Source organism: Perissodus microlepis, chromosome 14 (genome assembly GCF_051167445.1).
Source record: "Perissodus microlepis isolate ML-2025 ecotype Zambia chromosome 14, ASM5116744v1, whole genome shotgun sequence".
Taxonomy (NCBI): Eukaryota; Metazoa; Chordata; class Actinopteri; order Cichliformes; family Cichlidae; genus Perissodus; species Perissodus microlepis.
This window is the reverse complement of record NC_140474.1, coordinates 37,247,490-37,273,984: the sequence shown is the minus strand read 5'-3', so window position 1 is coordinate 37,273,984 and position 26,495 is coordinate 37,247,490. Positions and strand designations below refer to the sequence as shown.

Sequence of the window (26,495 nt, the reverse complement as noted above, 5' to 3'; positions counted from 1 at the left end):
GGTGGATTCAAATTCAGCAGCTCCCAGCCTGCTTGACTGAGCTAGAAACTTACTTCTCTCTCCGTGTGTGTGTGTGTGTGTGTGTGTGTGTGTGTGTGTGTGTGTGTGTGTGTGACAGAGAGAGAGAGAGAGAGACTTTTTATGGGATGATCTCATTGTAAGATTCAAATTCAATATATTTAGACTGGTTGACTGAATTGGATCTTTTGTGTGTTTCTCTCTGTGCATGTGTGCTTCCTTGTGTGTACATATTTGTGATTGTGTGGCTGTTATATATTTTTTTGCTGATTTTTTTCATTTAACAAGTATATTTGAGGGACCCTCAGCATGTTCAGCATTTTTTCAGCTGTCCATTTTGCTTTTCCAATTTTTCTGTTTAAGTTATTACTATTGTGCTAAATCATACTATTTCTGCTATTTTATAAGATTTGTGCCAAATATAGTATTTTTGATTAATTATAATTTTTCTACCAAATCATAGTACAGTATTTTTGCTTTTTATAGGATTTTTATAGGATATTTATATTGCTTAATATAGTATTTCTGCTTTTTATAGGATTTGTGCTTAATATAGTATTTCTGCTAAATTATAGTATTTGTGCTAAAACATAGTATTTCTACTAAATGTAGTATTTATGCTTAATCATACTATTTCTATATATTTCTACCAGGTCCCCAGGCAGCCAATCCTCTGTGAGGACTCAGACATTCAAATTTTCAAATCAGGGCCTGCACGGCTTCCCAGCCAATCATATATGTGGGCTGAGGCATTCAAATTTGCATATTGGGGCCTTCATGGCTTCTAAGCCAGCCAATCATATCTGAGGGCTGAGGAATTCAAATCCACAAATCAGGGCCTGCACGGCTTCCCAGCCAGCCAATCATATATGTGGGCTGAGGCAATCAAATTTGCATATTGGGGAATTCGTGGCTTCTAAGTCAACAAGTCATCCATGTCATATATCTCTAAAAATTCATATTTTAATGATAAATTGTCAACACTTGAAGATTCCCCAATCTCTTCTGAACAAAACGGTGTAAGAATGACCGTTCTAGCCCCTACGGTTAGGAAATTATGGTCATTTGTTTGAGGGGAGTCGTCACTATGAGAAATAGACTGCAAAAATCCTGCACGGCTTCCCAGCCAGCCAATCATATCTGAGGTCTGCCGTTTCTTCTCTCGTCATATCTCAGCGACAGATGTACAGAGAGCAATGAAAATCGCGGTCAAAGTACACCAAAGTCCGCTGATTCAGCCAGTACAAGAATTATGCATCTAGTCCACCTAGTTTTTGAGTTACACAACGTTTTGTAACTCCAAAAAACGGTGCTTTTTGCCTCTCACCGCGATCTAATTCTGACTGCTCATCACCCTGTTTTTCAAGGCGCCCGCTCTCTTTCCCAGTGGCGCAGTTGGTAATGACACGGGTCTCCAAACCAAAGGTCGTGGGTTCGATTCCACCTTAGTCAACAGGTTTTTTCCCTACAAATTAATACACCAACACAGACCAGTAATTCATATTCATCATTTATTACAATTCTGCAAACTTTTAGCATTTTACCAGCTTTTCTAATATGGACCTCACATTCTTGTTAACACTCCATGGCACAAATACTCTTCCCTTTAGGCTCTGTGTATGTGTGTGTGTATCAATATTTCTCCCATTTTAAAGTATTACTCCTCCATAATTGTATTTCTGTTAAATCAAAGTACTTTTACTACATCTTAGTACTTCTGCTCAATCATAGTATTCTGCTTTTTATAGGATTTGTGCTTAATATAGTATTTCTGCTAAATTATAGTATTTCTGCCATTTTATAGCATTTGTGCTAAAAAAAAATAGTATTTCTACTGAATGTAGTATTTATGCTTAACCATACTATTTCTATATATTTCTGCCAGGTCCCCAGGCAGCCAATCCTCTGTGAGGACTGAGATATTCAAATTCACAAATCAGGGCCTGCACGGCTTCCCAACCAGCCAATCATATATGTGGGCTGAGGCATTCAAAACTCACAGCTGGTTGACTGACTAAGAAACATGCTGTTAACAGCCCCAGTTCACTTGCTGCTGGTGTGTGTGTGTGTGTGTGTGTGTGTGTGTGTGTGTGTGTGTGTGTGTGTGTGTGTGACAGAGAGAGATTGAGAGAGAGAGAGAGAGACCCTCTTTAGGGCAGCATCTCATTGTTGGAAAAAAATATAATATATTCAGACTGGTTGACTGGCATAGACCCTCCGTGTGTCTCTCTCTCTGTGCATTTGTGTATACATATTTGATTTTGTGTGTATCTGTTGGCTGTTCCTTCTTGTTTTTTAAATTTATTATTATTTCTTTTTTTTTTTTTCACAGGTGAACAACAATTAGTTCTGAGGGAACTTAACCATGTTCCGTTTTTTTTTCAGCTTGTCATCTTACTTTTCCAGTATTTTCACTTAAGTTATTACTATTCTGCTCAATCATAGTATTTGTTCTAAATCATTGTTATTATGCTATATTGTAGTATTTCTGCTAAATCATAGTATTTCTACTATATTATATTTTTCTTTCTAAATATAGCATTTCTGCTATATAATTGTATTTCTGCCAAATGATAGTATTTGTCAAATTATAGTATTTGTGCTAAAACATAGTATTAATTTAAAATGACAACATTCATAGTTCATCACAGTGTCTCTGGTAAATCACAGTATTTCTGCTCTGTTGTACTATTTTTCTAAATCATAGTGTTTCTGTAATGTTTAAGTATTTTTGGCTAAATATATTCTTTCTGTTATCTTATACTATTTCTCCTAAATTCTTGTATTTTTGAGAAGTTATCATGTTTCTGGTAAGTTACAATATTTCTGCTAAGTTCTGCTATGCTATTGTATTTCTGCCAAGTATTATGTTTTCTCTAAGATATTGCAGTTCTGCTAAGTTATTCCATTTTCGCAAAGTTCCTTTGCTTCTGCAAAGTTTTTACAATTTCTGCAACTTTTCAGCTTTTTCAGCTACTTTTTGCATACAGCTTCAGCTTTAAAGCATCCACACTGCATTTTCGCAGGAAATGCAAATTTTTCTAGTGTATTATTACTGTTGTCATACACACATTTCATGTAGGCTTAGAAACAAGCAGGGAATTTCTCATACACACCAAGAAAAGCCATACCTAATTAAATATTTTTTATATATTATTTCAGAATAGAGCGACTGTGGAGAGACCTCGGGGTGGCCGTTACATGCATTTACTACGATGTTCTTCACAACCTTGAGGAAGAGGGCCTTCTTGACATTTCAAATGCTGCACACCTCTTTTGCTGCCATTACGTCTTTCTTCCTCGACTTGAGGATGATTTGAATACGTTTTGCAGTGGATGGGACAACCATCCACTGCGAACAGAAAACAACATGAGTCCCAACCAGCTGTGGGAGTTGGGTCACAGATATCACCCTGTTCCTGTTCCAGAAAACACACAGGTAAAGGTGCACATTTTTAGTACTCATTGATTCCTATATACAATTATTCTTTCCTAATTTTGCTTGTTCGTTGCAGGGCTTCCAGATTCCAGACATTGACTGGGAGGACAGTGGCCTATCTTGCCATAACCATTCAAGCATTGTTGTTCCAAACACTGACTGTCCATTGACAGAAGAACAAATGACAACTTTACAGGGCGTTGTTAATCCAAGAGCGGCATCCCAGTCCTTTGGTGCGGACATCTACATTATGGCTGTTCAGTTTTGGCAGCAATTCATTTAGAATAGGAAAGCTACATACAGTTGCAGGAAAAAGTTTGTGAATCTTGTTCAATTTCATGGATTTCTGCACAATTTGGTCATGAAATGTAATCTGATCTTCATCACGGACATCTGGACAATCACAGTCTGCTTAAACTAAACCAACTCAAAGAATTTTCATGGTGTTTTCATTAACATAATTGTGTATAAGCAGTTCTGATTATTGTTGTGACTTTGGTCATGAAATGGGATCTGATCTTCAAATTGTGCTGAAATCTATGAGATTCCACAGGGTTCACCAACTGTTTCAAACTATAAACTTCGCTATAAGTAACAATTTTTAGTAAAGCTTCGTAATGTAAATACTGAAGAATTAGGAGAGAGGGAACTTAAATATTGATTCACTCAGAAAACTAAATAGAAACTGCTTGTCAGTTTGAATGTTATGTTGTAAAGCAATATTTGACTGAAGGCTGATGGTAGGAATGTTTCAAAATTAAAACAGCACAGTAAGTCAATCTTGTCCTTTTATTTTGATCAAGATGCATGTAAGATGCCAGTGACAAGGTAAACTTTCAAGACATTAACAGTTTTAAGAACTACTTAAAGGGATTTTCAACCGAGAACTGAACCAAGAACCAATGTTGCCTGCACAGAGTAAATGGCCTCAGAGAGGCCCAGTAGATGTGAACATTTATATTCCAAATCTTAAACAGAGACTTGTACACCACTACCTTGCATTATGGGAATGACTCAAATGAGTCCAAACCCTGAGTGGCAGGTTTCAGAGCAGGCAATGAGGTCTTCCTTAAAAGTTAAATAGTCCTTGTAGTGGTATGGAATGCGCAAGGTCTCATAGCAGGTGGCAGCAGTTGGATGTCTGCCATCTACTAGCTCCACTGTGAGACTTTTTGGCACAATCTCCCATCCAGTCCAGAATTTTAGGATATTTGTCAGCTGACTTGGTGTTGCTGTGAAGAAAAAGAAAGTGTATAGTTAAGCATTGAGCTTTGAGAAAAATGAGGTTTAACAACCTCGAAAAAATCCAAACGAAATATATTTTTAACATTGCAATAATATTGGTATTCCCCTCCTGCAAAATGGCAACCCTACCATTTAGAATAAAATGCCTCATGTAGCCTGTGATTCTGCATTTAGTTTGAAGAGGACAGTCATCATCTTCATCTTCAGGCCACACGATCTGCTGAAGAAGGACCTGTAACAGAACAAAGTATACCCTTCAAAAATACTGCTGCACATTGTGAAACCAAATAATGTCTTGCTCAACATAACTTAGTAACTGAAATAAAGTAGTAACAGTTGTCTCTCACAGTTTAATTATTTGTAATTCATTTTTACTTGGCGACTCTTAGTTCTTGCACACTGTGCCCCTAATACCCGATTTTATTTTAGCATGTGTTTGGTTTTAATTCCAGGTACTATTGGGTTCAGGTCATGTTTATAGTTCTGAATTCTTCAGATTTCCATGGATTTTGTCTCTTCTTGTTTTGGGTAGTTCCCTTCCCTATAGCCATATTTTATCTAATTAGTCACACCTGTTCTTAGCTCACTATCACCCACTTTGCCTTATGGTCCATGACTTGATTCCTTGAATAAATTTCTATAATAATCCATGTTTTGTGCTTTTTGTGTTCACTTGGATCCCCAAACCTCTACATAATTTTGACTGTATTTTAAAAGAAGAAACTGTCGCAAACAAAAAATGAAAATAGAACAACATTAATGGCTAAATCTATAATTAGAAAATGTGTATTACCAAAGAATTACTAATGTATTTTAGTCATGTCTGTTTATCATATCTACAAAATCGTTTTCTATATGTAAATCGGGCTTTTCGAGCAGTTTTATTTTTACAAGACTAAAGAAAAACTGCAGTAAAGATGTATGGTCCACAAGAATATGCTCATTTTTAGTATTTGTGCATTTTATTTGTAAAAATGAATACAGCTTTTTTATGGTAAGTTTATTATTTGATACATAATTCTTGGTAAGTGCCAAATTAAAATTTCAATTTTTTTCACTTTGTAGAATGACTCAAGTCTTCATAGTTTGCTTTGGACTACATTTTCTACAACACACAGTAAAATGTTATTAATATGAATACAGTATTTTAGGAGCACAAAATTTACCTCAGGATTCACAGCAGCCAACTCTTGTGGAAAGAGTAAGGGCACCGTGTCAGGTCGCTGGGTCAGCAGGGTCCACATAGGGGTTTCTTTAAGTCCCCTTCTCAGCTGTTTTATCGACCTCGTCACTCTTCCAATGACCTAAGGAAAAACTTTAACTAAACAGTAACACAGAAATATTTTACTTACTTTTCAATTCACTCACAGAATGGAGTAATAATTTCTCAAACAGCCATCTCCTGTTGTTCTCTGTCAAGGGGGGTTGGTCCCATGCATATGCCAGATCCTGAACACGTTTTCTCTCTTCATCCGACAGCTTGGATTGCCCTTCAAGCTGTAACCCATAAGACAGTAATTCAGACAGAAACAAGAACTATAAATTCCTAATCCCTCATACATAAAAAATTTAACAAAAGACAAGTTTAAAGTCTCAGACCATGTCTCAATGGCAGAGTTTTTGATCTAGAACAATTTTAAAGGATTAGTCTAGGTTAGACATGTTTATAACTCACAAGGGGCAATGTATAAACGTTCCCTCATTTAAACATAAAAACCTACAAGCTGAATTGTCCCTCTCAGGTCTAGATCTGGACAGCCCTCGGGTGTAACTGTGGCAGTTTCAGGACTACCACCAAGTAGGACATGCACAACGGCTGGGCTAAGTCCAGATAGGCATGGGCCTCCATGAAGAAAGGAGTGCCCTACCATCCTCCCTGCCATAAGGAACATATCACTCTCCACAAGAAAGTGAGATGCTGATGGTATGTAATGGCCTGGCTCTCCCTCAAAAAGTGGAGTAACATTAGAGTTTGCTATGAGATAAATGAAAAGAAAGGAAAAAAGAAGATTACTTCCACACAATACAGAGGTTTTCACAAAATAAACAGACAATTAACTTATGAAAAGTTATACAATATAATGATCATCAAACATAGGTATGGTCAACCAAAAACAAACTAACCAAAATTGTTGCAAAAACCAGACATCAGCTTCTCCATGCATGTTGATAAGAAAAAACGTATTACTCCTTGTCCGATAGCTGTATCCCCTGTTAGATCACCAAAATAAAATAATGAATACAAATATTTATTTCAAGATATATTTATGTATCATTTTCAGCAAATTTACCCTCAAGCCTGCACTCCAAAGGACGTGCCCATTCAACATTGGGTCTCTTGTAGAATGAGATGAGGGCCATGTCCTGATCAGCTACACTTTGTCTGATGTCCATTGTGAGACGTAATGGGCTCTCCATTTCATGCATGTCCAAAGCATTCTTTGCACATTCATATATGGCCTTTGAAGAGTCCAAAACAGTTAACCAGCCTAAAAGAAAATAGAAGTGATTAGAATTGGATATAGTCTGTATATCAACTTCTATCTAGATACTATTACAAAAAGATTATGTTTTATCCTTTGAAGGATTGTCTAAAGTAGTTTGAATATGAGGCTATCAAAAATAAGAAATCCATTGAATGGATACAAACTAATGGTTTGATTTCTGGGATTTGTTCACATTAGCTGTTGATTGTTACTAATCAACACCTTCCTTACATAACCTGTGACTAAATGATTGACCTACCATCCCTGACTTCACAAGTAGTTCCAGATGGTCCTGGCATATCTGCTAGCCCTTCCTCAATTACTGTATCTTCATGCCCCTTTTCATTTCATGAGCTACTATCAAAATATGTTGTTAAATTTCAGTCAAGGCTTAAATCCAATGACAATAAAAATTGCAATTTTTGTTGCTAAATACCTTTCTCCACATGAAGAGGCATGCAGCTCAATGAAGTCAGAGGGAAACATATCTGTGCAGACAGGACACTGCTGCAATGGTGCTGTTGTGCAATAAATTTGAAAGGACAAAGTTTATTTTTATAACATTTAATTTTTCCTTCTAGCTAGCTCTTAACACTTTATGCTTTTGGGTAATATGTTGGTATGAAATTGTCAAAAAACCTACATTCCTTTTCTGTAGGTTCATCACCATCTAAATTCACCACAGTACTTTCACTGGGAGTTTCCAAAGGAGGACAGGATTTTAGGTGTTCTGACAGAAGTTGCAGTGGAACACCTATGCCACACTTCTGGCATTTTGCTTTTGGCATGCATCTGAAGGACTCATCGCTTAGTGGTACAGGGTCATTGCTAAGTTCCTCTTGAATAGGAGCAATATATACATTTTTACCCTGTTAGAGATAATCTTTTATCAAACACTCAGATATAATGAAATAACACTCAGACACTTCAGCAGTTTAACGTGCACGGGTGAGAGCTCAACGGAGACTCACACCCTGCAGCAGCTCTCTGCCTTTATTTATACACAGCATGAAGCATACAAAAAAGGAAATACTATGCTTATCTAGTCAAGCAGGCAGGTGTGACTTCTCAAAACGTTGTGTTCTCTACAAGGTCGTTTCTTACTCTTGGGTGGTGGTTTCCTGTTGCTGACAGATAATATGACGGCACACAGTTTCCGTTATAGAGCAGAGAGCCAGCGGTTAACTATGCAGCTGGTTGAGTACAAACAGAAATATAAACACTCTTAGCTGATTATTATATGAATAATAAAACCTTTAAAAGCAAAAATCCTTTGACATTCCCTCCTGTTGTTTAGATTTCTTTTATGACAGTACTGTTATATTTTTCAGTTCATAACCTCTTGTCTGAACATTTTCGGTTTGAACGTCATGAAACAGTCCTGTGTTCAATTAGACTAGACATCACTATATGAATCATCTTTCAAAACTTCTTCCATTTGAGACAGTGTTACACAAGCATTGATAGAGGTCGTCACCATGTTTGACACCATTTTCTTCAAACAGGGTATTACACATGTTGTGAAAACACATAATAGTAAAAGCAAAAATCGAATAGAAACAAGTCCTTTAATCAGTAGGGACTTCCATGAACCACCTAGCAACCATGTCAACCAATCTTCAGTGCTTGTGACATAGTCTTGTTGTTGAGCGTCCTTAATCTTTCTCAAGGCGTTCAGAGCGTCGGTCATGTTTTGTGAATGCACATTGTCTGGGATGTATGTACAGCATGTGGTGTTAAACAATACGCACAAACCTCCTTTTTCAGCTAGAATCATGTCCAGTGTGACTCTGTGTTGCATCACTACAATGCGTATTGCGTCAATTTCTTCATTTTGCGTCTTGTTGATCTTCATTGAGGCATTTAGGAACAATCCAAAACGGTAGTCAAGTGTCTCGATCCTGAGCATGTTTTTTCCAGCTCCCACCCAGGGGAACAAGGAGTGGAGGACTTTCTGACCATTAGTCCATAGCTTGAAGTTCTTAGGCACATCTGATCCGTAGATTGGGTCATGTGGCAATACTTTAGTGACTTCACGCTTTGCTCTTGATGTGCGTGTGTGTGTCTCTGCTGTGATCTTGAAGGTGTGGTCTGAAATTAGTACTGGTGCACACAGACTGGTGGAGTTTGGTGGGAGCATGAAGTAGGTTTTAGGCCCGCAGGCCCAAGCGGCTCCCTGGACCCAGAAAGTTCCATTTTTGAAGGTGTGTATTCCTGTGGATCGGGTCAGGTCAAGTGTGTGTGTGCAGTTGCGGTTACGTCCAACTTGTCTGCTTCCGTCCGAGAAGTTAAAACATATTGGGTGTTGTATGTCAGGCGGCAGAATTATGGCGAATGATTTCCTTTTTGTGTTGTTGGCCTTGACGTTTACCCAATGTTCTTCGTTGCAGGTGTAGTTCCAGTTCGTGAGATTGTAGGCACAGAAGTTTGTCTGTTCGGTTTGGACCCATCGCTGCGAAATTGGTTTCGTGACACGTTTAACGTCTGCGTCATTACACCATGGAATTCGGTCTTCCTTCTTTATGCTTTGACCTTTTAGGGCCAGTCCTGTTGCCATCAAAACTCTGCGTGAGCAATTGCCAGTTATTGCCTTGTTGAACACACACACCGCTTCGTCGAGTTCAGGTGCCATTCCATATATTGTTGCGTGTATGGCCGTTTGTTGGCATATGTGAACACACATAGCACTCCGTGCTGTTGTCGGTGCGTGTTCTATCATACACATACCTATACCACGCGTTGTTCATCCATGGGTGGTTATGGTCTTGGTTCAGGTCGCGCAGGTGCGAGTTGTCATGTGTCCATCTTTTTTGCAGGTGGTGTTGTTTATTTTCTCTCATCTGGGTGAGTGTTAGTAGGCTCACCAGGAGCGCAATGCAGGCCACTAGGAGGACAAGTGTCTTCATGATGACCAGGCACACCTAGGCCTCTGGTGAGTAGACTATTGGCGAGAAGAAAAAGGGCGGGATTTACCCAATCAGCCCTTCCTTCACCAATAGATCACCTGGAAGCTAGGGGAGCCGGCGTCTAAACGTTTGGATTGTCACTCACTTTTTTACAGTGGCTTTGGTGGATCCAAGATGGTCTTTCTGCTATTTTGCAGGCAGTTGGTGTGGTGAGTAAGACTTGGTATGGGCCCTCCCACCTTGGTGAACTCCAATTCTTTCTCTGGAGTACTTTGATCAGGATCCAATCACCTGGTTTCAACCTGCAAGACACTGGAGAGATATCACTCGGCAGTTGGTTGTTTAGCACAATCTCTTTATTTTCAAACAATTTAGTCATCCATTCTGCTAGGGTAGTTTCCCTTATTGATTTGTTAATGGGCTCACTTGTGATTGGTAATGGGAATGGTCTACCGTGGATGATTTCAAAAGGTGTGAGTTTCTGAGAACTTTGTGTTAGTCTCATCCACATTTTTACTAGGCCTATACACTCGGGCCATGGCCTTCCTGTTTCTTCCATGCATTTTCTTAATCTCTGTTTTATCGTGCCGTTAGTTCTCTCCACTAGTCTGGCACTTTGTGGGTGGTATGCACAGTGATGTTTGATGCTAAATCCTAGAGCTTCAGAGACTTTGCTGATTATGTCATTAACAAAATGTGTTCCATTGTCTGACCTTATCAGACTGGGAATGCCGTATGTGGGGATGAAATGATTGCATAAGCACTTTGCTACTGAAATTGCGTCTGCTCTTTTTACTGGATAGATTTCTGGCCATTTTGAAAATACATCTATAATTACTAAGGCATATTTTAATCCTTGACATTCATTCAATAAAATCCATGTGGATGGTGTGGAGAACTGGCCTCTCTTAGGTCTTAAGTTTCCTTGTGAGTTGTGTTTTTGACAGAATAGGCATGTTCTTACAAATTTTTCGCTGAAGTTTCAAAATTTATAGTGTAAAAGTGTGTATCGTTTATCTATACTATATTTCCCTCCTGTTGACACATGTATTGCTTCATGTGTCACTACAGCCGCTGTCCTGTGTAACGACTCTGGTAATATTAGTTTTCCATCACAGACCATTAAGTCATCTTTCAGTTGTGCTCCACATTTCAGCCACTTGTTCTGTTCAGTGATTGTTGCAGCTTTTTGTTCGGTTTTTAGTACGTCAAGTGGTATTTGTGGGCAGTAGTCGGATACTAGTAGCTCTGCCGTGTTGCACGGGGTTATCCGTAGAGGTGACCATACCTCTGTTATGCCAAATTTTTCCAAAGTGGTGCACTGCTGAAAAAACAATCTGGCTGTCAGTGTATATATTTATATTTTGGCCTGTGTGCAATTCATATGCACATATGACTGCATACGTGCAGCTGACTTTTTACTGCCTCTGCTGCGGCTGCACAGGCTTGCATATGCAGGCAGGCCTGACGCAACAGAGTCTAATTTACACAAGTCTAAATTTCACCAGGAATGTTAACAGGTGTTATTTTTCTCCAAATACCTGTGTTATCACAGCTTTCATATAACCTGCTCCTCTATCTACACGTAAGTAGAAAGGCTTATCATAGGCAGGCAGTGCTAAAACTGTATCTGTCTGTAATGCCTATTTTTAAAATAACTGAATGCTTCTTCTTTCTTCTCTATAGATGCAACATTACATTTTCACTTAATGCATTTTTAGATAATTTCTAGTTTTTCAAAGAATTCACCCATCTCACACATCTTACATATTTCAAACTTTGAAGTTAGGGTTTTATATATATATATATATATATATATATATATATATATATATATATTAAACTTTGAATTTCTCACAGTTCTAAAACTAGGCATTTGTAAATCATATGCCTAATCACTATGTGTCACTGTGATCCACAAGTATGGTCACGAATTTGTTTCCAAACCAACAAAATAAAATAATCAAACAAAACAGGAAACATACATGAGTCAGGACACAAAAAGAAAAATGCTGCTACTGAAACAGAGCAGAAGTGTGAGGGAAAAACTGAGCTCACAGACAGCTGCGTGTGTTGGCTTTTAATGCAGCTTCTGCTCTAAAAACAAATAAATAAAAATAAAAGAAAATGTGTAACATGCTCATCAACTTAGCGGTGTCCACATATTTAATTCAGCTTCTCAATCCTGTAGCTTTAGCTGTTGTCTACAGGGTTTGGCTTATTAGTTGTTATTATAGGTGTGCTCTATATCTCAGTAATGTTTTATCCAGGATAAATGACAGATGTTTAAGCAGGTTAAGTGCCTCTATGCACGTAATTAGTTTAGATAGTTTCTTTATTTTCTTCATCTCATATGTCATTATACTGAGTTTGAGCAAACCTTAAGCTTGATGCAGATTACTTCTAACAATCGTCCACCTCACATCATAACTGACTAGGTTGCTTCTTATTATTAATATTATATCATTATTAATATTATCATCTTTTTCTTTCTATATTATGACAATAGTATATTACAATATTTTATTAGTGTATACCACTATACTACTACTGAGCCCATTTAATAGTTAGGATCATCTTACTCAGCAAACAGATAATTAAGAATTCATCCAATCTGTACAAATTTGCTTTTCTCTGAACAGGTTTGCACCTACTTCTTAGACTGGTCTTCTGTTTATCTCATCTCAGATCCAACCTTCAGTCACATTCATTCTCTCTGTTGCGTGGCGAACCAAGTAGTTTATTATTATATATTTTATATTTTATTTTGTATCCATCAAGGGCTTCGGGTGATCTGCAGTTTCACCCTTTCCCAAGCTGGAGACATTTACCTTTTCACACACTTTCCTTGGCTGAACAATGACACAGCCCTAATGTACCTTATGCATCTCTCTATTTTATTTAAAAGGTTTTTGTGTGAATTATTTCCTTTTATTCATTTTATACATTCTGGGCATGGTCGTCATGCCAACTATGTTTCATTGTTAATATCAGTTTACAGGTTGTTATCCTTCCTATTATTAGTTTCAATACATTAAAAATAAGTTCTAATGTAATTTTGTCTTTGTTTATTTTATTTTTGTACTTCTTATATTTATATCTATTCGGTGGGGTCTGTTTCCAACCTTTTTAAACTACTTTGATCTCTTGTTTTCACTTAATAAGGGTTTTATCAGTCACTGCACTGTAGTGTGACCTGATGCTGATTTTACTATTAAAGTATCTTCTGAGAATTGTACTTCCTGTGGTTTTCTGTGGATTTTCACCTAGTACCATTTTATCTAACATGTTTTGTGCCTCTGCATAAGGACCAGGTTGAGGTCTAAACGGATCACAGGATTGTTTAAGGGGGGTCGCAGCAGCAGGAGTGGGGGTTGGCTTCAGTATTGATGCTGCTCCAGGGAGTGGTGCATATGGTGGGGGGTTTGATACTTCTGCGTCACTTTTGTCATTTTCATTTGGCTTTTTCTCATTGTTTAGTTCTGTTCGGAGGGTCTCTTTTAAAGCGGTCACTGCAGAGGGATTACATTTTCCCTCCCACGCAGGGCAATTTTAATTTCTTTGGGTTTCTCCATCTATTCATACTGATTTGTCCGGCGCCTGGACATTTTTTCTCTAACCACTGCTCGTCAGCAGTGAGTTTTGTTGATTTGTTACCCATTTTCTCTCAACTTATAGATATATTTACGTTTACACACACACACCCGTGGTGCTTTCTCTGGCACGAGGAATGAGAGAGGTTATTAACACAGCCTTCTACTTTCAAGCTATTCTTGAAAGCGGTGTTAATTTTATGTGATGAAGCACAACCTTTTTCTCGTTCCACCAGTACTTGAGCAACCAACGGTAAACAATTCAGTAGAGTAGTTCAGCCTTCTTAATGTGCTGTGAAATCAACTTACTCCACCAACAAAACAGTAAAAAGACAAATATTGCGCGCTCTAATGGTTATTATTATGACACTTTCCCTCTAAAATAGCTACCAGCCCTTTTTCAGGCGAGCATTTACTTTTAGAGTTTTTCCTCCAAAATAGCTACCAGCCCTCTTTCAGGCGAGCATTTACATGTAGGAACTTCCTATAATAGCTACCAGTCCTCTCTTAGGACGAGCGTTTACATGTGGGAACAGTGTCAACTCTTATTCGTTTTTTCGCAAAATGTGGGTGAGTGTTAAATATTCACCTGAGTTATTGTGTGGTTGCTTAGGTCTCCTCCATCAACCCCCAAAGTCGTGGGCCTCTTATAAGAACGCTGGCCAGAACCCGAATTTCACGTCTCTGGACTTTTATCCTCTGCCTGGAGAGGAGCTGTCGACAGACTTTTCAGCGCGGGCTTCTCACGACGTCAGGCCTTGATGAAGGTTTCCTATTGGAGCATGAAAAAATATCAATGTCCAGTCCGGCTCGAAGGACCAATTAAATGTTAGAGATAATCTTTTATCAAACACTCAGATATAATGAAATAACACTCAGACACTTCAGCAGTTTAACGTGCACGGGTGAGAACTCAACGGAGACTCACACCCTGCAGCAGCTCTCTGCCTTTATTTATACACAGCATGAAGCATACAAAAAAGGAAATACTATGCTTATCTAGTCAAGCAGGCAGGTGTGACTTCTCAAAACGTTGTGTTCTCTACAAGGTCGTTTCTTACTCTTGGGTGGCGGTTTCCTGTTGCTGACAGATAATATGACGGCACACAGTTTCCGTTATAGAGCAGAGAGCCAGCGGTTAACTATGCAGCTGGTTGAGTACAAACAGAAATATAAACACTCTTAGCTGATTATTATATGAATAATAAAACCTTTAAAAGCAAAAATCCTTTGACAGTATTGAAACACTGATCCAACATTATCCTTTATTGATGGATCGTTTGATTTTACACTTTTACCTGAATGTGTCAGGCAGTTTTCATACCGCTGTAGCTATAGTGCAGCAGACTAACAGCACTAATGTTTCTATTGTTGTCCTCTGTTTTATATTGTGTTGAGTGAGCATGCCGTCAGCCTGACCAATAAGAGCCAAGAGTTGCAGTGATAGGCAGGCTGAACCAGCAAATAGCCAGAAACCACTGGTCAGTGCAGCACCGCCTCAGGTACCACGTACAGATTTTAACTGGCTTCTGACTTTGTGTGGTGTGGAGTATGCTAGATTTTATATAAATATGGATGAGATCAGCTGGGGATGAACAAAATCTCCTTCAGCAACTATTAAATAGCCAGAAGGGGCCAGACAGTCAATATATTAATTCAGCGTTCCTACAGAACAGACCGTAAAGCATTCCCAACACCAAAAGTCAAAGCAATTATTTTAGCAGCTGATTTCTGTACCTTAAAAACCCAAACACACATTTATTATAGCTCTATTATGTAGGAAATGTAGGAGACGCGGACACAAATACACAGAGGGTTAACGAGGGAAGTGGGAGCTCACGGGGAACACAGGTGACACTGATAATCATAACGAGACACGGCGGCAGGAGTAACACAACACTGACGGGAGACTATCAAAGTAAAACAGGAAGCACACAGAGACGCAGACCAGATTGGAAGAGAACACAGACATAGCGGGCTGGGAAAACATGGAATAAAACACAAGGAGGAGAAACGAGGCATGGGGACTGGCAGACACACAGAGGGGACACACAGGGGGTAAAGTCACGAGGGGAAATCAAATAAGCAACATCTTAACAGAACAACCGAGGGACCCTAAAACTGACATCAAACAACAACAATACAAGACACACAAAAAACCAGGTAGAAGTCCCGGGACCATGACACGCAGGTGGTTACATATGGTTAAAATGATTCAAATGCAGTAAGTATGCACGTTTCTCATATCAATATAGTCCATAACTTGATTACTGTCTGTAGCCCACATGATTAAACAATTTACTTACATAAAACATGTGAGTTTAGATTTTATCTACTGTATAGCCTGTATAGTAAATTAATATGTAGCCCAATAAGTATAATTATGCATTGATAATTCCTTTTGTGAACCAAGGACTTTTTATCTTTTTTTTCTTTGTCTTGTGTTCGTTTACAGGACAATGTTTATTGTACAACATAGTGAATATATCTAGGAAATTATCATAAGCCTTGTCCACATCTGACTCTTCATACACCGAACGCCAATCTTGTTGTGCTAAATCGAAATTGAAGGCATGAATTGCTTCTTCATTTATTGTTCGCTTTGCTATCGTAATCTTGGTATCTATTTTTTTTAAATCACAGTCACACAAAGTAAAAACTGGTAAGTGGTCAGTTATGTCACAGACAAGCAGGCCACTATTAATTTGGAAATCCATGACATTAGTAAAAATGTTGTCAATAATAGTGGCGCTATATGATGTTATTCTGCTTGGCTTTGTTATTGTTGGATATAGTGATAAGCTGTACATCGTGTCAGTAAAGTCATCAATGGCTTTTAACCTTGTTGGGTTTAGCAAATCAATATTAAAATCACCACAGATGAATAGTAATTTTTGGTTCACCGAAGCAAACATTTTTTCTATCCATTCATAAAAGGTGTCAATACTTGAACTGGGTGTCCGATATATGCAACTTATTATAACATTTCTCTTTTTTTCATTCATGATCTCAATAGTCAAATATTCCAAAATTCCATCAATAGCCATAGACATAGTTGTTACAACATTATATTTTATAGAGTTATGAACATATATAGCAACCCCGCCGCCCGCCTTATTTAATCTATTCATGTATTTTAAATCATATCCATTCAAACAGAAATCTATTCCTTTATCGACATTGAACCAAGTTTCAGTGATGGCTATAACACTGAAGGGGCGAGAAAATTGTTGCAAGTAGTCCTTAATGAAATCAAAATTAGAGTACATACTTCTGCTGTTAAAGTGAATTAATGAGAGCTTCCCGTCTAGGTTGATTTTTTTTTCATATTGTTCCTGTGTGAAATAATTACAATTTTTAACAAAAGAAGAAAGAAAATTACTTTCAGAATCTATTTCTGGGTCTATTATATTATGCTCCTTATATTCACAATCTAGATCAATTACTTTCTGTTGGAGAATTGATTTCAACGTGTCCATGTCATTTCCTGGTGTAATTAGAGATGTTGGTGTATTTATCATTTGATTGTCATTAGAGTTATATATTGCCTCGATACATTAGTGTCAGTTGTACTTGTCCAGATCCTCCATGTTCCTCACTATCAGTACTTTTGCCTCTTCTGGTGTCCCGTTTAGCTTAATGAAAATCTTGCAGTTTGTTACCCATGTATGTTGTATTTTACCGTTCTTCTTCAGTTGCCTTGCCTTCCTCGCGATGTCTGCGTTTTTTCGTGTCAGATGCTCATTAATGAAAACGTCCGTGCCTTTCAGTTTGCGTCCTTGTTTCAGCAGTGCGACCTTGTTCTTCCGATTGACGAATCTCATAATGACGGCCGGCGGTCTGTCACTCCTCCTGGGCAGTGGGTGACATGCTTCTACGTGCTCCAGGTCCATCTCTATCCCCTTGCTTTGGAGGAAGGAGGCCACCTATTGCTCCACCGAGCGGGTCTCCTCGTCACTGGGCTCCCCGACGCTCCCGGCTTGATTTTTATACCGCTAATGACCACGTCGTTCGTACGGGTGTACTGCTCCAGTTCATCCACCCGCCGCTCAAGATCCATAATTCGTCTGTCCTTCTCAGCATTTTGGAGGCGTAGCTGTTTTACCTCCTCCAAAAGCCCCAGAAGCAGCTCCTGCTGCGCCCTGACTGCGGCCACGTCTCCGCACAGTGCTCCGAGGGAGGTTTTTATATCCTCGACCTCCTCTGGTGTTGGGCCTTTCTTGGGTGGCATACTGTCTTTAGTTTGTGTTACTCGTGAGACTCCAATAAAATATTTATCTTAACCAGCCATTCCAGTCCAGGGGTCCTTTCTTCTTTTATTTTAACTGGCGAGCTAGCAGCTGCTAGTAGCTAATGCTAATTTTTGCTAAAGCTAATTTCTTGAATATGAAGATTAACTGTCTGTTGTTTCTTAAAGCTGTAAAGCCAGAGTATAATAGTCTGTGGGTTTACTCAGAAGAGCTTCCAGAAAGCAGCAAACTCAGGCCTGCTGGGCGAGGTCTGTTTCTCGGAGAAGTTTGAAAAGTTTGAATATTACCGGCTGAACGGCTCCGAGCTGTGAGCGGCCGTCTTGCTTTGATTACTTTAATCAAATCACCTCAAAAAATTACTGTACTTACTTTCTAAATCATTCTTTACCTCTAAAAGGGGCGGCTGTGGCTCAGGAGGTGGAGCAGGTCATCTACTAATCAGATGGTTTTTGGGTCGATCCCTGGCTGCTCCAGACTGCATGCTAACTGTCCTTGGGCAAGACATTAACCCCAAGTCACTCTCTCAATTAGATTAAAAAATACTATTAAGATCACTAATAAAAAAGTCCTCTCTCAGTTTCCTTTTAACCAAAACGCAAATAACCAAAACACATGTACATCTAATAAAGGATATAAGTATTGAAACACTGATCCAACATTATCCTTTATTGATGGATCGTTTGATTTTACACTTTTACCTGAATGTGGCTCCTTTTTTTAAAAAAAAAAAACACTTCCTCATATCCATTATGAACCTGGCTGCCTCTCTGTACACACACACACACACCATATAGTGCTACATAGGGGGTATGCTGAAAATAGAGGGTGATAAACTGGGAAGGTGAAAACTAGTGAGTGAGTGACAATGAAAAGGCAGTTTTCATACCGCTGTAGCTATAGTGCAGCAGACTAACAGCACTAATGTTTCTATTGTTGTCCTCTGTTTCATATTGTGTTGAGTGAGCATGCCGTCAGCCTGACCAATAAGAGCCAAGAGTTGCAGTGATAGGCAGGCTGAACCAGCAAATAGCCAGAAACCACTGGTCAGTGCAGCACCGCCTCAGGTACCACGTACAGATTTTAACTGGCTTCTGACTTTGTGTGGTGTGGAGTATGCTAGATTTTATATAAATATGGATGAGATCAGCTGGGGATGAACAAAATCTCCTTCAGCAACTATTAAATAGCCAGAAGGGGCCAGACAGTCAATATATTAATTCAGCGTTCCTACAGAACAGACCGTAAAGCATTCCCAACACCAAAAGTCAAAGCAATTATTTTAGCAGCTGATTTCTGTACCTTAAAAACCCAAACACACATTTATTATAGCTCTATTATGTAGGAAATGTAGGAGACGCGGACACAAATACACAGAGGGTTAACGAGGGAAGTGGGAGCTCACGGGGAACACAGGTGACACTGATAATCATAACGAGACACGGCGGCAGGAGTAACACAACACTGACGGGAGACTATCAAAGTAAAACAGGAAGCACACAGAGACGCAGACCAGATTGGAAGAGAACACAGACATAGCGGGCTGGGAAAACATGGAATAAAACACAAGGAGGAGAAACGAGGCATGGGGACTGGCAGACACACAGAGGGGACACACAGGGGGTAAAGTCACGAGGGGAAATCAAATAAGCAACATCTTAACAGAACAACCGAGGGACCCTAAAACTGACATCAAACAACAACAATACAAGACACACAAAAAACCAGGTAGAAGTCCCGGGACCATGACACGCAGGTGGTTACATATGGTTAAAATGATTCAAATGCAGTAAGTATGCACGTTTCTCATATCAATATAGTCCATAACTTGATTACTGTCTGTAGCCCACATGATTAAACAATTTACTTACATAAAACATGTGAGTTTAGATTTTATCTACTGTATAGCCTGTATAGTAAATTAATATGTAGCCCAATAAGTATAAAATCCAGAAAGCTACACAACATGGGGCGGTTCATTTACAAACACAGGTCTAACTTGAGTTTCACACAGTTTTTATTAGAAAACAATCAAATTGTTAAATGCTTAAAGTACACAAAATGTCAGAAATCTGCACCGTCATGAACACAAATTTAAAGCTAATTTTTCGTGATTTGTTGATTAACCCTCCGAGGTCTAAATCCCACGTTGTGCACATCGACATCACAGATTTGTACAAATAAAGTTTATAACAAAGACGTGTTAAATATTAAGCTCTGGAAACAGCTTGTTGTTTTGTTGCCATAGCGATTCCTCCAGGGAAAAATTAGGGAGCAGAGCAAGAATGAGACCATATTAGTGGATATATGTTTGATAACTTTGCCTAACAATCATAAAGAAATGTTTTATATTTTGTGTGTGTGTCCTCATTATTGAGCTTTAATCCTGCATGAAGGCCGAGATGAATCTCTTAGAGTAGAACTTTACAGGAACTATTAGAATAAATAAAAATAATAACACATTGACTGCTTTAGTCTTTTAGATTCACTTCTGTCTGTTTTGTTTTGTCTCCATTTAAAAGATATCAAACTCTGAGCAAACAACTTGATGTAAAAAGAATCTCTGCACATTCCGCAGTCTTTGCTGCTAAAGTGACATCACAGCATTTAAGCAGGTTTTGAATGAAAACATCAGCATATGAACACAAAACTGAAGAGACACTGCAACCGTATGAAAGCAGACCACTATTTAGTGACATTTCCACGTTTCCCTGAGGATTAACTGCTCTGTAATTTACCAAGAACTAAAGTAAGCTCAAATTTCAGTTTATAAACTTAAGATCATTTACTTAAATATATAAAGCCGGATTTTCCTGCCTGCCAGGACAGTATTTATGTACTTTACATTGTGCAAGACTAGACTATATTTTCCATCATAGAGAGGATGATGTGGATCTATTATTCAGGAAAACAAATGTACATAAATTAGAAAATGTTCTTAATCATATCTTAGAGTGACAGAAGCTCTTTTTAACACGATTATTTCTGAGATTATTTTGTTCATTTAGGAAAATAGAGAAGACTTAAGTTTTGTTCTCAAACAAACTATTAGAATTTCTGAGAAACTGAGGCTGCGTCCACATGTTTGAAAGCGCAGCTTTGTCTCTGCATTTGGGCCTTTCTTCCACACCTAAACAGCAGATTGAGTCACTGAAAGGTGAGATTTTTGAAAACGACGTTTTTGTGTTTAGGTGTGGACGAGGAAAACGGACATTTACTCAGGCAATGTCAAAAGTGTGCGCCGCTGTTGACGTCACGCTGTGGCCACGTTAGTGTTTACATGAGATCAGTTTCTACAATGGCAGATGTAGACAACATACTGTGTCTGTTAATCTTAGTATCTGCAGTTTTTACACACTTACATATACACACACAGTTACTGTGCCTCCATTTAGAAACACAGAGGCATCAGACGTGGCTTCTACATTCAACACAGACGCTCTCACAACCCAAATCCTGACGTCGGTTTGGAATAAATGTAATTTAAAAAGATTACATTTATGTATGCTGTATGCATTTTGTCCATTCCAAAGTTGTGAATCTGTTCCAGCCAAAAAGCTGTCTTTAGTTATTAACATTTGAAACGATGAAGGCACGTGAAAGTAACACAAAATTAGCTGCTTTTCCAGAAAAAGACAAAAACTTCTCAGAAGTACGTAAGGTTTTGTGAGGTTTTCCCACCCAGGCTTCTAGACTTCTGATTGGCCAACATTTCTACACGGTTAAGATTTGGCGTGTTCTTGACAGCGTTTCACTTTGTTTTTAGCGTTTAGATGTGGAAGGAGATATTTTTTCAAAACTGCACATGTGGACTGGATTTTTTTTTTTTTTAAAACGAAAAAGGAAAACGTGCGTTTTCAAACATAGCCGTGTACGTTCGGACGCAGCCTAAAGTCATCACAAAAAAAGCAAATTCTCTGAACATTCTTAGTTGAGGTTTACTGATCATTGTTGTTTTGTGTTCCTTGTAGTCAAAATGAGTGGAAGTGGAGATGGACCACAAAATAACCAAAACGGTAAGCACATGTACTCAGTCTTGAAATTGATGAAAAACAGATTTTCAGCAGATAGTTATGGATGTTAATTAAAAGATTTAATGATCTTGCAGGCCAACAGGGTAACCCACAAAGGTTTGCACATGGAGATCAGGAACCTGCTAATGAACCAGTTAATGGAGGCTTCGTGAACAATCTGTATCTCGCTCTCCGTGACATTCGTTGGTTTCTGCATGAGCTAATAGCTTCAGTACTGGAACAATATGATGACCTCTACGGTGACGATGACGACGATTACAATGACGATCACAATGACAACAATGTCAACGCTCAAAATATTAATGTGAGGGACAATAATGCCAATGCTGACAACAATGAACAGCACGAGGATCATAATGCTGTGGTTGTTGTTGGCATTGAAAATGAGGAGGCATTTGAAGACCGTGTGGATGTTCTCCAGTACATCCCAGAAGAGGACCCTCAGCCAAGTGTTTCCAGGAGGAGGTCTAGAGAGATGGATGAGGAAGATTTGGAACCCAACAAAAGAATCAGATGGAGCGACGATGACTCTGACTTCTTCTCTGCTTCTGACACTGATAGCGAGGGCTGTCCTCATGTTGGTAATATTGCCGATGAGGACATCAATCAGCAGGTAACAGAAGAAGAACCGCAGCCTGGTGGATCCACGAAAAGGTCCAGAGAGGAAGACGTAGACGAAGAAGAGCGTAATAGCAAAAAATCCAGGCTTGCAAACTCTGATTCGGGGACCAGCTCAACTGTGTACGACCACTCTGAGAGCAGCAGTGATGGACTTTTTGAAGATGCACAAGAAGAGCTTGACAACCATGAAGCTGGAGGCTCGAGGAAGCGTTCCCGAGAGGACTTTGAGGAAGAAGAGGAATACTTGCCTGTTTGCAAACTTCGGAGGTGTTCAAATGAGTCCAGCAGCAGCAGCGATGAAGACTAAGACTACTTCGACGGGTTTCTTCAGTATCCTTTTAGTAGGCTGATGGCCTACTCAGGTGACCCTGAATCCTCCATGCTGCAATAAGCTGGGCATACACTGTGCGATTTCTTTCAGTCGCGTTATTCAGCTCCTGCTCAAACTGTACGATTGACTCGCAGGGGTGAGAAGTTTGTGCCTCCATCGCTTGTGTCCAGATCACACGCCGCGCCGCCGTTCTACTCCGTCTTTTCGCTCTCATTTCTGCGTTTGCGCGTGCGCGACGCTGCGGTGACACCCTCAGGACGACAGGTTTGATTTTCTTACGATTTCTTACGACCAGCTCCCGATTGATGATCGGGAGCTGGTCGTGAGGTTTTAATCGCTTCTCGTTACCCCGTTACCCTCGTTATGTAGACGACGCACGACACACGATCAAGGCCAAACTCGGGACGATCCCCAAAACGGTCGCACGACTGAAAAATCGGCTCAAAATGGGCCAAAAATCGCACAGTGTATGCCCAGCATTAGGCTGCCGGGGGATTCCCATGATGCACTGGGTGTTTCTTCTTCACCCACTATGTTTAATAGACCTCTCTGCACTGAATGGTACTTGTTATTAACCTCTGTCTCTCTTCCACGTCTTTATACTATTTTCCCTGCCCCTCCCCAACCGGTCGCAGCAGATGGCCGCCCCTCCCTGAGCCTGGTTCTGCTGGAGGTTTCTTCCTGTTAAAAGGGAGTTTTTCCTTCCCACTGTCGCCAAAGTGCTTGCTCATAGGGGGTCATATGATTGTTGGGGTTTTCTTTGTAAGTATATCTTACAATATAAAGCGCCTTCAGCTGACTGTTGCTGTCATTTGGCGCTCTTTAAATAAAATTGAATTGAAAATTGAATAGATGTCACTGTGATGATTTCTTCCCTCCATAGAAAGCTTAGACCCAAATGCAGATTCAATGCACATGGTTAAACTATTTATGAGACTTTGTTTAAAGAGAGGGAATGGAGAACGTGGCTCGAGCTAGGAGTGTCAGCAGAGAGCAGGAACCAGAGGAAAAGCTATCGAGAGACTGAACACCTGGCTCCTGATGGGAACAATCCAACGGGAATTCTGCAACAGAGGGAGAAGAAGTTGCTGGACGGGTAAGGGAGTTTGAGGGTAGGATGAGTATGTTGGCAGAGGAGACCTAAACACAGGGAAAACAAGGTTAAACACAGGGAAGGAGCACGCCAGAACTGGAGCAGAGGGGAAGCCTAGTTACCACTGGAGATGGCAGAACAAACTGGCGAGGAGTAGCAGGCAGCGCTGGTTTAAGAAGCCCTCCTGCTGATTGTTTGCAGATGAGGCCCAGGTGAGATGCTGGAAACTCCACCTCTGAAGTGTGGACACAGTATCCCGATTCCAAGTGGAAAAGCCCCTCAGACACTTCCATGCTGCATGACAAGAAGGATGAGAAAGCATTCATGGTCCGTCCATCCGTCCGTCAGCGTAATGCCTAAAAGTTTATTCAGATGTAAATATATTACATTTTTAAATAAAGATCATCAGTGTTTTTAATGACGCTGCATTTCATTCATGTGTCTCTATTGGACAGTGTTGTAGAAGTCACAGAAGACAGGAATCAGTTCCAGCTTGGCCTGACGTTTGATCACTAGTGATGTGCGATACCACTGATTTCCTTTCCGATCCGATACCAAGTAAAATTCAGGGTGGTATCGACGATACTGATCCGATACTTTGTACAAAAACTTTACTCTTTTATTGTATCTCAAATTATAGCGTCATAATCATTACAGGACATCAGATTACTTGTTCTTATCACTTAATAATGCAGAATTCATCATATAGAAATAAAAACCTGAAGTTGTGCGCTATGTGAACACCTTGCCTGCCTGCAGCACTAAAGGACTCCCTGAGAGACGTCTGTCTCACCCTAGCAGCACCCGTCCTTCTCCTCCTCTTCAGTTTGCCTCAACATAAGCTCGTCATATTCTGTGATATGATTTACTTTGAGGTGTTTGACAAGGTTAGTGGTGTTGCCACAACACCTCACTTTCCTGCCACATGTATCGCAAACCACGTCTCGGCTGTTTGTGGATGTAAAATACGTGCGCACATGACTCCAGTTACGCTCAGCCATTGTTGTGAGTGCGCACGCCACAGGCTGCCACACATTTATACAGCCGTATTTCACACATGACTATAAAATGTTTAGCCGCATGTTCTCCTTAAATTGCTGGCTGTCTGAGTGGTGTCCCAGAAACGATGTGGGCTTCATAGATAATTGGCAAACCTTCTGGAGGAAACCTGGTCTTGTTAGGAGAGACGGCATCCATCCCACTTTGGATGGAGCAGCTCTCATTTCTAGAAATATGGACAAATTTATTAAACCCCCCAAAATATGACTATCCAGAGTTGGGACCAGGAAGCAGAGTTGCAGTCTTACACGCCTCTCTGCAGCTTCTCTCCTCCTGCTACCCCCCCAAAAACCCATCTCCATAGAGACTGTGTCAGCTTCCAAAAAGACAAAAAACAAACTAAAAACCAGCAACAAACAACTTAAACATAAACAATCACAAAGAAAGAACAATACAGTATCCACATCTGAACCAAAGAGTAACACAGTGAAATGTGGATTATTAAATATTAGGTCTCTCTCCTCCAAGTCTCTGTTAGTACATGACTTAATAATTGATCAACAAATTGATTTACTCTGCCTTACAGAAACCTGGTTGCAGCAGGATGATTATGTTAGTTTAAATGAATCAACACCCCCGAGTCATTCTAACTACCAGAAACCTCGAAGCACAGGCCGAGGGGGCGGTGTGGCAGCAATTTTTCACACCAGCCTATTAATTAATGAAAGACCAAGACAGACTTTTAATTCATTTGAAAGCCTGATGCTTAACATTGTCCACCCCAGCTGTGAAACTCAGAAACCAGTCTTACTTGTTATCATCTATCGTCCACCTGGGCCTTACACAGAGTTTCTGTCTGATTTCTCAGACTTTATATCTAATTTAGTTCTGAGCTCAAATAAAATAATTATTGTGGGTGATTTTAACATCCATGTAGATGCTAAAAATGACAGCCTCAACATGGCATTTAGTCTGTTATTAGACTCAATTGGCTTCTCTCAAAATGTAAAAGAACCCACCCACCACTTTAATCACACTCTAGATCTTGTTTTAACATATGGCATAGAAACTGAACATTTAACAGTGTTTCCTGAAAACCCTCTCCTGTCTGATCATTTCCTGATAACATTTACAATAATTGATTACACAGCGGTGGAGAGTAGATTTTATCAAAGTAGATGTCTTTCTGAAAGCGCTGTAACTAAGTTTAAGAATATAATCCACCCACTGTTATCATCTTCAATGCCCTGTACCAACACAGAGCAGAGCAGCTATCTGAACGCTACTCCAACAGAGGTTGATTATCTTGTTAATAATTTCACCTCATCACTACGTACGACTCTGGATACTGTAGCTCCAGTGAAAACTAAGGTCTCTAATCAGAAGTACCTGACTCCGTGGTATAATTCTCAAACACGTACCCTAAAGCAGATGACTCGTAATCTGGAGAGGAAATGGCGTGTCACAAATTTAAAGGATCATC

General features: G+C 39.6%; 2 protein-coding genes and 1 pseudogene across 4 annotated transcripts; 1 reads left to right on the top strand and 2 right to left on the bottom strand.

Moving 5' to 3' along the window:
- Window positions 1–4,232: 4,232 nt before the first annotated feature.
- On the bottom strand, window positions 4,233–7,858 carry LOC146374378 (G2/M phase-specific E3 ubiquitin-protein ligase). The gene is made up of 8 exons (XM_084950178.1): window positions 7,832–7,858; window positions 6,994–7,246; window positions 6,827–6,913; window positions 6,424–6,677; window positions 6,071–6,199; window positions 5,869–6,006; window positions 4,832–4,934; window positions 4,233–4,689 (listed from the first exon to the last, which is right to left on the bottom strand). Exons 1-8 carry the CDS (start codon window positions 7,856–7,858, stop codon window positions 4,472–4,474), a joined length of 1,209 nt encoding a protein of 402 aa, XP_084806304.1. The 3' UTR covers window positions 4,233–4,471.
- Window positions 7,859–8,118: 260 nt separating this feature from the next.
- LOC146374377 (syncytin-B-like) lies at window positions 8,119–14,426 on the bottom strand (annotated as a pseudogene). The gene is made up of 2 exons (XR_014802237.1): window positions 14,277–14,426; window positions 8,119–10,406 (listed from the first exon to the last, which is right to left on the bottom strand). The product of XR_014802237.1 is annotated as a syncytin-B-like (transcript).
- A 5,777-nt stretch (window positions 14,427–20,203) lies between these two features.
- On the top strand, window positions 20,204–22,896 carry LOC146374376 (uncharacterized). 2 transcript variants are annotated; one of them, XM_084951341.1, is made up of 3 exons: window positions 20,204–20,683; window positions 21,906–21,950; window positions 22,043–22,896. In XM_084951341.1, the coding sequence occupies exons 2-3, from the start codon at window positions 21,911–21,913 to the stop codon at window positions 22,894–22,896; spliced, it is 894 nt and encodes a 297-aa protein (XP_084807467.1). In that variant the 5' UTR covers window positions 20,204–20,683; window positions 21,906–21,910. The 2 variants fall into 2 exon arrangements, with proteins under 2 accessions (XP_084807467.1, XP_084807468.1); XM_084951342.1 differs by having other exon boundaries at window positions 20,204–21,950.
- The last annotated feature ends 3,599 nt before the right edge of the window (window positions 22,897–26,495 follow it).

Bases quoted from the DNA above. Each gene is read 5' to 3' on its own strand.
- LOC146374376 (XM_084951341.1), top strand. From the start codon at position 21,911: ATGAGTGGAAGTGGAGATGGACCACAAAATAACCAAAACG. The intron at 21,951-22,042 runs GTAAGCACATGT...ATGATCTTGCAG, and splicing joins ACCACAAAATAACCAAAACG to GCCAACAGGGTAACCCACAA.
- LOC146374378 (XM_084950178.1), bottom strand. From the start codon at position 7,858: ATGGTGATGAACCTACAGAAAAGGAAT. The intron at 6,678-6,826 runs GTTAGTTTGTTT...TTTATCTCATAG, and splicing joins TGGTTTTTGCAACAATTTTG to CAAACTCTAATGTTACTCCA. The intron at 4,690-4,831 runs GTAGGGTTGCCA...TTTTCTTCACAG, and splicing joins GAGGCATTTTATTCTAAATG to CAACACCAAGTCAGCTGACA.